Here is a 13,274-nt window from a genome sequence, read left to right as displayed (position 1 = left end):
CTTCAGCATCATTCCTTCCAAAGAAATCCCAGGTCTAATCTCCTTCAGAATGGACTGGTTGGATCTCCTTGCAGTCCAAGGGACTCTCAAGAGTCTTCAACACCACAGTTCAAAAGCATCAATTCTTTGGCGCTCAGCCTTCTTCACAGTCCAACTCTCACATCCATACATGACCACAGGAACAACCATAGCCTTGACTAGATGAACCTTTGTTGGCAAAGTAATGTCTCTGCTTTTGAATAGGTTGCCTAGGTTGGTCATAACTTTCCTTCCAAGGAGTAAGCGTCTTTTAATTTCATGGCTGCAGTCACCATCTGCAGTGATTTTGGAGCTCAAAAAAATAAAGTCTGACACTGTTTCCACTGTTTCCTCATCTATTTCCCGTGAAGTGATGGAACCGGATGCCATGATCTTCGTTTTCTGAATGTTGAGCTTTAAGCCAACTTTTTCACTCTCCTCTTTCACTTTCATCAAAAGGCTCTTTAGTGCCTCTTTACTTTCTGCCATAAGGGTGGTGTCATCTGCATATCTGAGGTTATTGATATTTCTCCCGGCAATCTTGATTCCAGCTCGTGCTTCATCCAGTCCTCTTCTCGTCTGTAGCACACCTTATTTTTCTTAACGGTGTCTTTTTCAGGGGAAATCTAATTAATCAAAGTTTTCATTATGCCTCATGCTTTTTATGTCTTACCTAAGAATCTAAATTCACAAAGAGTTTTCTTTTTCCTTATGTGTTCTTTTAGAATATTTTAGTCTTTGCTCTTACTTTTAGAGCTATGATCTATTTTTAGCTAATTTTAGGACACAGAGTAGGGTAAAAAGGTTTTTTTTTAACATATGAATATTCAACTGTTTCAGTGACATTTATTGAAAAGACTATTATTTCTGCACTGAATTATCATGGTGCAAAAAGTCAGTTGACTACACATGTGGTAGTCTCTTTTTGGACTCTCTTCTGTGCTGTTGACCTATACGTTGATACTACATTGTCTTTATTACTATAGAGTCACAATAATCCTTGAAATCCTTCCAGGTTGTGGAAGGCATCAAATTTTGTGCTTTTTAAAATTGTCTGGTCTTGGCCCATTATAAATTTCCGTATCCACAGTAGAAATTCTGGCTGGGATTATACTGAATCTTCAGCTCAGTTTGCAGAGAATTTACATTATAAGATTACTGAGTCTTCCAATTTCTTTATGTAAGTATACATGTATACCTTTAAACAATGTCTTATAGTTTCCAGTTTATACGTCTTACACACATTTAAAAAATTTCATTCCTATTAAATTACTATTTCCAATTTGTTCACTGCTACCATATAAAAATATAATTGATTTACATAGAGTAATTTTTATCTTGTGTTCCTGCTAAATTCACTTATTAGTTCTACAGGGCTTTTTTAAAAAACCCCTTCTGGTAGATTTTTAGGGTTTTTGACATAGATGGTAACATAATCCTTAAAAAATGACAGTTAATTTTTTCTTTTTCAATCAGTATACCCTTTTTTTTTCTTGTCTTTTTGCACTAGCAAAGAATCCTAGTACCAAGCTGAATAGAAGTGATAAAAGTTGAATAGAAGTGATCTTAGAAAGAAGTCACTGTTAAAACCATGGGGTTTTAACAGATGCCCTTCATGAGGTTGAGGCAATTTATTCTAAGTTTGTTGAGTTTTTATGAGGAATGGATGTTCAATTTCATAAAATGCTTTTCCTGCAACTATGAATATTATCATATGATTTTTCTTATTAAAATGGTCACATTTATTGGTTATCAAATGTGAAGGCAGCTTGTATTTTTAAGACAAAAGTCACTTGGTAATGAGGTATTACCCTTTTTGTAAGTTGCTAGATTTAATTTGCTAATATTTTCTTAAGAACTTTTAGTCTACATTCACTAAGGACACTGTTCTGCAGTTTGGTTTTGATATCAGGGTAACATCAAGACTAGTAAAACAAAATTGGAAATGTTTTCCTTTCTTTTTTCTAGAATAAATAATGTAAAATTGGTATTATTTCTTCCTTACATGTTTGATAGAATTTTCTTTTGAACTCATACAGGCTGAAGCTTCAGGTTTTAAACTGCAAATATTCACTTATAAAAAAACAGATACAGGGTATCCACTCTTCTGTGGACTTTAGTAATTTGTGTCTTTCAAGAAATTAGCTTCCTCTAGTTATCATATTTATTGCCACAAAGTTGTTCATAATATTTATTATTCTTGCAATGTCTGCTGGATTTGCAGCAATGTCCTCTCTTTCATTTCTGATCATGATAATTTGTGTCTAGCTAGAGGTTTACCAATTTTATTAATATATTCAAAGTTATATTGATTTTCTTCATCTTTTTATGTTCACTTATCTTTTTCATTTACTTTCTGCATATTTCAATTTGTTCTTTTTCTATTTTCTCAAGGTATACATATAATCATTGATTTAAACATTGTTCTTTTCTAATACAGGCGTTTCCCTCTAAGCATTGCTTTGCTGCACCCCAGAAATTCTTTTATATATTTTCACATTATTCAATTCAAAATATTTTTTATGTTTCTTTGTGATTCTCCTTTGATCTATGGGTATTTAGAAGAATGCTCTTTGACATATTTGGGGATTTGGGGAATAACTTTGTTATTAATTTTTAGTTTGATTTTGCTGTAGTCTGTAACTAGTTTCCTAGATTTGTTATAAGAAACTTAGTGTGAACTATGCCCAATATCCTGCATATTATGAAGACTTTTCAACTCAGGCTGGTGGGAATGCAAACTAAACTATCTCCCCACCCTTTTGAGCCCTGGAAATTGTTTGGCCTACTGTGCTTTCCAGTGGATCTTTCCTTGGACTCCAGAGGCATGCCTCACATATGCACAGGTTAGCACTCAGCCAGAGATTTGAAGGCATCCCTAAGCAGATCTCCAGGTCTGGTCTGGGTTAGCTTCCTCCTCTCCAGTACTCTGCCACACAAGGTCCAGTCACCTCCTTCTCCCCAAATCCTGAGCTCTATTAAGACTGCTGGGCTGTTTATACTTCTTTCTGCACTAGACATGGAAACGGGCCTGAGACAGTTTCATAATGCTCACCTCACTTCTCTCCTTTCTGTGCTGCTTGTTGTCCCGTATCTGAAGATGGCCACTCCCTTCCACCCTTTTTGCTAACTCTTCTAGTTGTTTCTGGAATGAAGGTAATTCAAGTCTATTTTCTCACCCTTAAGGTTTGGGTGGAATTTGTTCATTCTTATAATTTTACTTTCGTGGCTGCCTTCAAGATCTCAATATGCATCCCTAACCTTTTTATACAACCTTAAGATATTACTTTGACCACCTCCTTGATAACAACAGCATCTTATATCTATCTGAATCACAAAGTCTCTCCTTCTTTTTGGTCTATCATCTTCACATATTTCATTTATATACATGCTATCAATGCCACAAGACATTACCATCACTTCATCCTAAAAATCAGTATTATATTTACTCCCTTTCCGTTGTCATTCTTTCTGCCTGAAGAACTTCGTTTTGCATTTCTTGCTGAGTAAATGGAGATAATTTTACTCAGACTTTGTCTAAAAAGAAAACCTTTATTTTGCTTTTATTTCCGAAGGTTGTTCTCCTGAAGAGGGAATCTGAGGTTGGCAGTGTTTTTCTTTGTGCACCTTAATGATCTCAATCCACTCTGTTACGACTTTCATAGTTCCTGTTTTATAGCTAACTATTAGTCTTACTGCTTGTCCTTAAAGGTAATATGTCTTTCTTCTTCAGGGACTTTACAGATTTTCACTTCATCTTTGATCTTCAGGAGTCTGACTGTGATATTCAAAGGAATGTTTTTCTTTTTCTTTTCCCTGCCAGGGGGTTCATTTGGCTTCTTGAATTTCTCAATTGATGTTATTCATTAGTTTTAAAAATTCTTGATCATTGTGTCTTGCACTGTTTCTTCTGCCCCATCCTCTGCCCCCTTTCTGGGATATTAACTACATGTGTATTTGGCCTTTTGAGTATGTCTCACATACTGTCTTTTCTATATGTACCTTCCTATGAATTTCAGTTTAGATGTTTCCCAATTGACCTGTCTTCAAATTTGTTAGTCTTCTTGTTTGCTGTGTTTAGTCTTCTATTAAACCCATCACATGAGCTGTTAATCAGATATTGTATTTTTGAGTTCTCGAATAACCATTTGATTGTTTTTGACTCTTATTTTCCAGTAATATTTTAAATGTCTTTATTTTTCTCTTTTCTTTACTAAAAATGTTCCTTAAAAATCTTTGCATATAAACTTTAAAAAGGATTATTTATAAGACTGTTTCTTTTGTTCTTCTCATGATTATTAGTCACATGCTCTTGACTCTCCCCAAGTCTAGGAATGTACCCTCGCTATTTCTTTAGCAGTTAATCCATCTTTCCCCCTACTGGTACTGGGAGTTTTGGCCTGCTGTGACTTCACATTTCTTTCTTGGAAGCAGAAGTCCTTTCTTTCTTCTGGGATTTCTTTACCTTCAATGTAGGAATATTCAACTACCACTGCTTCTATTTATTGAGAAGCTGCTTGAATGTTGTTTACTACTGAGTGATTCTTTTTTTTTCTATTTCAATTTTATCATCAAAAGATCACAATAGCATTTCAGCTGCTCAAAAGTTATGCAGCCATTTCAGTTGCTGAGAATAGTGAACAAAAATGACCTTCAAATAAGGCTAACGTCAATGACACAAAAATCAGTAATTTTTTTATGCACAGAAATTCTCAAGAATATACACAGAGAGACACACAACTTGCTCTGTGGAAGAAAGAAAAAAAGAATTTGAAGAAATAAGACCTGGCCTAAGTATTTCTGTCATTTCCTAGATAAGTGACCTTAGGCAAATAATTTTTCTATTTTAAATCCTAGTTTTCAATTTATGTTTTTGCAAAGATGAAACAGCAATTTTTAAAAACTCTTATAAACAATAAGCACATTATAAGATGCCTTGCATAATAGAATTGAGTTTCTTGATCTATATCTTAAAGCTTTAAATTAAATAAACATGAGGATGGGATGTAAGAGGTACACTGAGAAAAAAAAACTGACAACCAACAGTAAGGTAGGTATGATATTAAGGGAGGAATAAAACACTATTTTTAAAGTGGCAGTAAGAGCTCAGAGTGAGCCATTTAACTAATAGGCTTAAACAGCCCTTACTTATTTCTAGGGCTTCCCTTGTAGCTCAGTCAGTAAAGAGTCTGCCTGCAGTGCAGGAGACCTGGGTTCAATCCCTGGGTTGGGAAGATTCCCTGGAGAAGGAAATGGCAACCCATTCCAGTATCCTTGCCTGGAAAATCTCTTGGACAGAAGAGCCTGGTGGGCTGCAGTCCATGGGGTTGCAAAGAGTTGGGCATGACTGAGAGACTAACACTTAACTTACTTATTTCTAAGACACTGAAGCTATTTATCTCAACACAGCATAGTGATTGATATCTGTGACATGAAGCTTAAATCTGAAGGTAAATTATATCCTATGTATTATTATTAAAGGAATTCCTAATAAATTTTGGAAAGACTACAGTCAAACATGACTACAATAAAAATTCTAGTTGGGTGATCCGTAAGTGAATTAGTTTCTATTTAGGAACCAAAGCCTTCATATCATGTGACCTTAGAATGATTACATTTATGAATAAAATGAAGAACTGCATCACTAACTCACTCTTACTATTAGAACACATAGGAAAAGTATGATTTTTCAGAAGTCTTAGAAGAAAAGAAGTAATAGACTATGTTACAAAAAATGATCTCAGGAAAGGATAAAAATCAACACTCCAAGAATGACAAGATGATTACATGAAGAAAAGGTCAGAGATGTAACAAGATATTACTGAATAGCAAAAGAAACTGTATTCAATCTTATTAAAAAAATAAAGGAAAGAAAAGGTCAGAGAGAGTGTATGGCATACGTTCCTAAAAGCAAGAAATCATCTGAAGAATGGGAGGGGAGGGTTGTGAAACAGTTAATATGCTAAGTTTAAGTGACATTTATAAAAATTACTGTGGGAAATACTGTAATTGAAATAAAACTGGACCAAAAATGGTTGTAAAACTATATTTCTGGATGAGTAAAAAAGATTACTACAGAGCTGATTATGGAAATAGACTAAAAATATCAGATTAAAAAAAAAATTTTCAAAAAGAACTAGTTATAGGAAGTCAAGAACTAAATTGAAAAACAGGTATATGGTCTAACATAAAAGAAGAAAATCAGTACTTTGCTGTTGTTGAAAATGGAGACAAAATCAGATTCTTTTTCACAGACTTCCATTATAATACAACTGTTCAGTTATTGTTCCCCTAAAACTTTAAAGTCAATAGAGAAGCAAAATAGTCTGATTTTTGTGTAAAGTAAGATTTCATTAGTTGTTAACTGTTATCATTTGCTAACTAAGCCTAAGTTATACCTCACTTAGGTTCTAAAACACTAATCTGAAAAGACCTCTGTAAAAACAATTTAAAAAGAATTTAGTTATCTTATGAACAAATCAATATACCTTAGCAAGTGATTTTACAATAGGATTCTCCATAATCCCCTTGAGGAAAATTAGGTCTATTTCTTCTGCTCCCGTAGATGAGGGCAGCTCCGTAAGGTTATCCAACACTTGCTGCATTGCTGCTGAGATAAAAGCAGTATTAAAAAAAAGAAGCAAACCTTAAATTCCAAACTATTATGAAATATGATTTTAAAATAAATCAAATAAAAATACATTAACAATAAACATTCTTGAAAAACACATTAGAAAAACTGAACCATTAAACAGTATAAATTTCAAATTGACTTCCCATGAATTAGCAACAGGACAGGTTTTTACATGCAGTTTGGGCCTTTATCAGATTATCTAATACATACTTAGAAGTTTATACTTTCTTTTTATTTTTCATATTTTAAAAAATTGCTCAAGAAGAAACACAAAATTCTAAAAAACCAATAAAAAAATAACAAGATTAGGTAATCAAGAAATTTCATTCCAACAAGCCCAGAATCAGATGACTTGACTATCGAATTTTATTAAACATTAAAGACTAAAATCATTACTTTACAAGCTTGAAAAAAAATGCAGAAGAGGAAGGAGCACTTTCCAACTATTCTGTGAGATTCTGAAACTAAATCCAGACAAAGACATCACAAGAAAACTACAGCCAATATCCTTTATAAGCACAGATGCAAAAATCTTTAATAAAATATTAGCAAACTGAATCCAGCAACATATGAAAAGGATTGTACACAATGACCTAGTAGATATCCCAGGAGTACATACAGCGTAGCTCATCAACATATGATAATCAATGTTATATACTATTACTAGAACAAAACCACATGGTATCTCAACAGGCACAGAAAAAGCATTTGACAAAATCAAATACCTTTTCATGCTAAAAAAATAAAAATTTGTCGAGGAACAGAAGGAAATTTTCCTTTGCTCAAGGGCATCTACAAAAACCCCATAGGTAACATCACACTTAATGATGAAAGGCTGAATGCTTTGCCATAGATCAGGAACAAGGCAAGGATGTTTACTCCTGTCATTTCTACTCAACATTGTACTGAAGGGTCTAGCCATGGCAGCTAGGCAACAAAAAGAAAAAGGCATCCAGACAAAAAAATGAATAAAACTTTCCCTTTTTGCCAATGATATGATCTCATATACAGAAAATCTTAAGGAATATATACAAAAAACTTTTTAGAACTAATAAATGAGCTCAGTAAGGTTGCAAAAAAGTACAAAAATCATTTGTACTTCTATACACTAGCAATAAACACTCTGAAAATGAAATTAACAAAACCATTCATTTTACAATAGCATTAAATCAATAAAATCATTAGAAACAAATGTAACAAAAGAAGTGCAGGATTTTACAGTGAAGCTATATTATATCACTGAAAGAATTAAAGACAAATAAATAAAAAGATACCAAATTTTAAGGATTAGAAGACTTAATATTGTTAAGATGGCAACAGGCCTCAAATTGATCGATAAGTTTAATGTAGTCCCTATTAAAATCTCAGTTTCCCTCACCCTCTTTGGTAGAAGTTGATAAGCAGATCCTAAAATTCATGTGGGAAATACAGTAAATCCAGTATAGCCAAACAATCCTCAAAAAGAACAAAGCTGGAAGACTCACTAGTAATCAAAACTGTGGTACCAGCATAAAGATAGACATATAACTGAGAATCCATAAATAAACCCATTCTATGGTTAATAGATTTACAACAAGAGTGGCAAGATAGTTCAAAGAAGAAAAGAACAGCCTTTTATTTGGGACAACTGGATATGCATTTGAAGAAGGTGAAGCTAGATTCCTACTACATTCAAAATCACAATCTTAATTTTATTCAGATTAGTTTTATTAATAAGTTTTTTTCCCTTGATGAATCTTTAGAATAAGTATACTAATACTGTAGTTTGTTTTTTCATATTTTTATGAAAATAAAACATAAACATTGTAAAAAGACATTGTATTACTAAGTTGCTTATAATAAAACACAGTAGTTCTTTGTTTCATGCTGTCAGACTCCCTCCCAAATGATCCCATCCATAAGTAACTGCTTTGAATTTGCGGTTTCTTTTAATCATAACTATCACTGGATAATATGCTAATACTGCTACTTTTTGACATACTTATTTTAGGCATTATTTATTTTTGTTAGCATAGTACTAGCTAATCGTCAGAGAGGGCAGTGGCACCCCACTCCAGTGCTCTTGCCTGGAAGATCCCATGGGTGGAGGAGCCTGGTGGGCCGCAGTCCATGGGGTTGCTAAGAATCGGACAAGACTCAGTGACTTCACTTTCACTTTTCACTTTCCTGCATCGGAGAAGGCAATGGCAACCCACTCCAGTGTTCTTGCCTACAGAATCCCAGGGACAGGGGAGCCTGGTGGGCTGCCGTCTATGGGGTCGCACAGAGTCGGACACGACTGAAGCGACTTAGCATCATCAGCAGCAGCTAATCGTACTAGTAAAGCATTTACTTTTCCCTCTCTGCAGACTGGCAATTTTTAAATAAAATCAACAGTTAGTGCTTTTCATATAGGACTCCTACAAGTCTCTCCCCACAATATTCCAACAAACTTCTCACATTTCTATCAGTAATTTTTCCAAATGCTCAAACAGAACTACTACCAACTTCTACCTTCGTAAACTCTATCCTGAGTAGTCTTCTCTTGCACTTTAATTGGGACAGGTTCATCTTTAGGTCTCCGACTCAGTAGGAAGAAGTAAGTTACAATTTGGGAAGAGGTGAATGGGAGAAAAATGTGCATTTACAACAAGCAGAAAGAAAACTGATATGGAGCTAAGATGAAGTCGACACTAGGAAATAAAGAATATAAGCAAAGTCTACTTCATAATTTTGCTTGAGGTCCAAAGTGTACTCTGGGCAGGGAACAACAGAACCAACAATCTTCAGAAGTATTAGTATTTTTACCCTGTGGCTATAAATGTAGTCAGCTCTACTTTTCATAAGTATTTTTTTTTATGAGGACTTTTTTCTTTCGACATTCTACATTTGCCTTTATTTTTATTATGGAAAATTCCAAACATATACAAAAAAGATACTACAGCAAACCCAATAATTATCAGCTCTAACAATTAGCAACTCATGGCCAATTTTGTTTCATACTCCTATATACTTTCTGTCCTACGTTAACTTTGAGGCAAATCCCAAATATCATATTTGAGTGTTTATGTGTAAAAGATCAGGACTCTTTTTAAATAATGTAACAATACTGTTAGCACATCTAATAAAATAACAATAATTCCTTAATATCATCAAACATCTAGCTGGTGTTAAAACTGCCAGTTGTATAGAAGATTTTGTTTTAATATATCTTTTATATTGGTTCTTGAGATGTTTAAATTTTTGTATTTTATGCTTAATTAAACAGAAAGAAAAGTGGCAGAGACTGTGAAATATATCCTTGGTTATTTTGAAGATCTTTATAAGTTGTTACTGATTTTTTAATATATGAAATCTAAACAAAAACTTATAAGCCAGTCATATCCCATGTTGTGAAAGGGAATCTAGAGTTGCCAAACATTCCCAAACTAATTTTTATATTTAATAGAGTTTTAATAAAACTGGGCTTCCCTGATAGCTCAGTTGGTGAAGAATCCACCTGCAATGCAGGAGATGCTGGTTTGATTCCTGGATCAGGAAGATCCCCTGGCGAAGGGCTAGGCTACCCACTCCAGTATTCTTGGACGTCCCTGGTGGCTCAGCCGGTAAAGAGTCCGCCTGCAATGTGGGAGACCTGGGTTCGATCCCTGTGTTGGGAAGATCCCCTGGAGAAGGGAGAGGCTACCCACTCCAGTATTCTGGCCTGGAGAATTGCATGAGCTGTATAGTCCATGGGACTGCAAAGAGTCAGACACGGCTGAGTGACTTTCACATAGATAAAAATAGATAAAAATAGATCCCCTAAATAACCATGTTTTCAGGCTAATCCTGGCTTGGTCTTCCCCCGATTCACTAGGAAAATGACCTGGACGGTGAGCTCCAGGGAACTTGGGCTGAGGAGGCAGGGTAGTAGGGTAAACTGCTGCAGTTCAGCACAGGTTAGGGAAGCCAGTCTGGGTGAATGGTGTGCTGGTTAAGGTTGACAAGAATCTGGTATGTGTACTGCTATTAATTTTTGTGAAAAAGTAAATCATAAGATTCATAATGAAATTTTGAAATTGACCTCATATCCCTAGAGGCCTCATGCCCCCAAAGACTTCAAAGAGGAGATGATATCTGAGTATCCCAGACTCTGGGATATCAAGTACAAACCTTGCCTCCTCATGAAGGATGGTCCAAGACTGCTACAGCTGGAAGTCAGAACTGCTACAATTATCTGCACGGGATGAAACCTCGCCACCATCTGTGTCTCTGAAAACCTACTTCAAGCTGACAGCCAGAATCCTTATTCCTTAATGGGCAAGATTTTTGGATCCCATCTGCTACATCTTCTGAAACACTAACACTCTTTTCAAGGGTATATGCAAAGCCCTCACTGATACCTTGCTGGATGTTGAGACAGCCTATGGGACACAGGACTCTTTCTGTGGCCAGAAAGAGTACCAAAACTTTCAGGAGGCCCTGACTGAGCTAGTGCCTGTGGTCAAATCTCAAAGTGGGAGCTCTCAGCACACCACCAGTCAATAGCCAAAACCTAACCCAGTGGCCCAACAACTAACAGGTGACACACCTCTGCTACAGTGAGAAGAGTAAACATATGCTTCTCAAACCGAAGATCTTGAAGGAAGCTACAGTGGACAGCATGGATTTTAACTGCTCAGGTCCACTTATATGTGGATTATTTTCAAGAAATATGTACTAGAGTACTAAACATCTGTTGCTAGTTGAGTCTGCCAACACGGAACTGCAGAGACAGTATAAAGGGATTTTCCACTGTGCAGAGGGTGGGTGGCCTTAATCACCTGTGCTGTTGAAGGGTCAACTGTATAACACATTGGGGAGCATTCTGTGATGGAACTGAAGGACTCTCACGGAAGACTGAGACAGACCAACTGCATTGTGCTTGCCAGGCAGCCCAGGTCATTGGATTCTGAAGGCCCAGACTGGACCAGCCGAAGCCCCACTGAGTCCAGAGCTTTTAGAGCTCATACCTAGAGGACCACTCTCTAGCACTTTCTTATGAGCAGTTTCAGAACATCTGATAAGGCTTTACTGTCTCCTGGTAGAGCTCTTTTCTGGAGTTGAATTCAGATGTCATTCTTAATGTTCCTATCAAAAAATTCTCACTTAGTTTACCTACCCTGTTCCAGGTTATTTAATCACAGTGGTGAGAGTTGAGGTGAGGGGTCTTGGAATTTTCCCTATCTTCCCCTTTTGAATGAAAACTGGGTTTTGGGTGTCTCAGAGTTGACAGGCAGGAAAGGCAGAGAGAAACTGGTGAGGAGGTTAGGTGAAGTGGTGAGTGCGGGTGCAACAATCCACCCTGGTGCTCCAGTTGCACCAGGATGTCAAACCTGAAAGCATCTGCCCTGACACCTTCATTTCATACTCTGCTGTGAATAAAATAAATAATGTTCTAATACCTGGCATAATCCCATCTCCCTCACTTGTTGGGATATTATTGGACAGTGTGAAGAAACAATTGCCCCTAACAAGCCAATTCACTGGCTTATAAATTAGTGATCTAATAACATGATCAAAAAATAAAATAGTTCTTTTTAATTAAGTCATCCTAAAAGCATAGCAAAGATACACAAGAAAATATGCAAAAATTATAACAAGGAGCAGTAAGAGAATTAACCTTATGAACTATTAAAACATTAATTAGATCTATAATAAGCACTCTAACATGGATTACCATAAGGCAACTCTTACACATAAAACCTCAATACATGAAACAGAAAGCTGTTTCATATAGTGAGAATGCTACAAAGCTGAGTTGGATCCAGAGAAGCAGGGAAGTGTCCCATTTTACTCAGAGATTCCAGGAAGAAAGGAAAGTCCCAAAACTCAGAAGGTAAGTTTCCTACAAGTTTCACTCCTCCTCCTCTATTAAAGAGGATGGACTCTAATCAGAAGCTAGATTCAATGACATACAAATGGGATTCCTAAGTAAACTAGAGAAAAATTAATATATTTAATCTATACCCTTCAAAAAAATATGAACAAGAATAACTAAACATGAAAACTAAAAGCAAGAATGTAACTCACCAAGTTGCAAGGAGAGATAAGAAAGCCTTCCTCAGCAATCAACACAAAGAAAGAGAGGAAAACAACAGAATTGGAAAGACTAGAGATCTCTTCAAGAAAATTAGAGATACCAAGGGAACATTTCATGCAAAGATGGGCACAATAAAGGACAGAAATGGTATGGACCTAACAGAAGCAGAAGATATTAAGAAGAGATGGCAAGAATACACAGAAGAACTGTACAAAAAAGATCTTCACAACCCAGATAATCACGATGGTGTGATCACTCACACTCACCTAGAGCCAGACATTCTGGAATGTGAAGTCAGGCGGGCCTTAGGAAGCATCACTACGAACAAAGCTAGTAGAGGTGATGGAATTCCAGTTGAGCTATTTCAAATCCTGAAAGATGACGCTGGAAAGTGCTGCACTCAATATGCCAGCAAATTTGGAAAACTCAGCAGTGGCCACAGGACTGGAAAAGGTCAGTTTTCATTCCAATCCCTAAGAAAGGCAATGCCAAAGAATGCTCAAACTACCACACAATTGCACTCATCTCACATGCTAGTAAAGTAATGCTTAAAATTCTCCAAGCCAGGCTTCAGCAATACAT

At 35.9% G+C, this 13,274-nt stretch overlaps 1 protein-coding gene across 4 annotated transcripts in view; it reads right to left on the bottom strand.

Moving 5' to 3' along the window:
* Positions 1-13,274, bottom strand: part of MPP6 (membrane protein, palmitoylated 6 (MAGUK p55 subfamily member 6)) — a 136,093-nt gene that overhangs the window by 64,551 nt on the left and 58,268 nt on the right. For all 4 annotated transcript variants that reach the window (XM_010855366.1, XM_010855364.1, XM_010855365.1 and 1 more), the window contains exon 2: positions 6,507-6,625. In XM_010855366.1, coding sequence (XP_010853668.1) covers positions 6,507-6,625 — 119 coding nt within the window. The remainder of the gene's footprint in view (positions 1-6,506; positions 6,626-13,274) is intronic.

The sequence above is a fragment of the Bison bison genome, unplaced genomic scaffold, assembly GCF_000754665.1.
Source record: "Bison bison bison isolate TAMUID 2011002044 unplaced genomic scaffold, Bison_UMD1.0 scf7180017864364, whole genome shotgun sequence".
NCBI lineage: Eukaryota > Metazoa > Chordata > Mammalia > Artiodactyla > Bovidae > Bison > Bison bison.
Note: the sequence above shows the minus strand (reverse complement) of the source record. Positions and strands in the feature narration are given on the sequence as shown.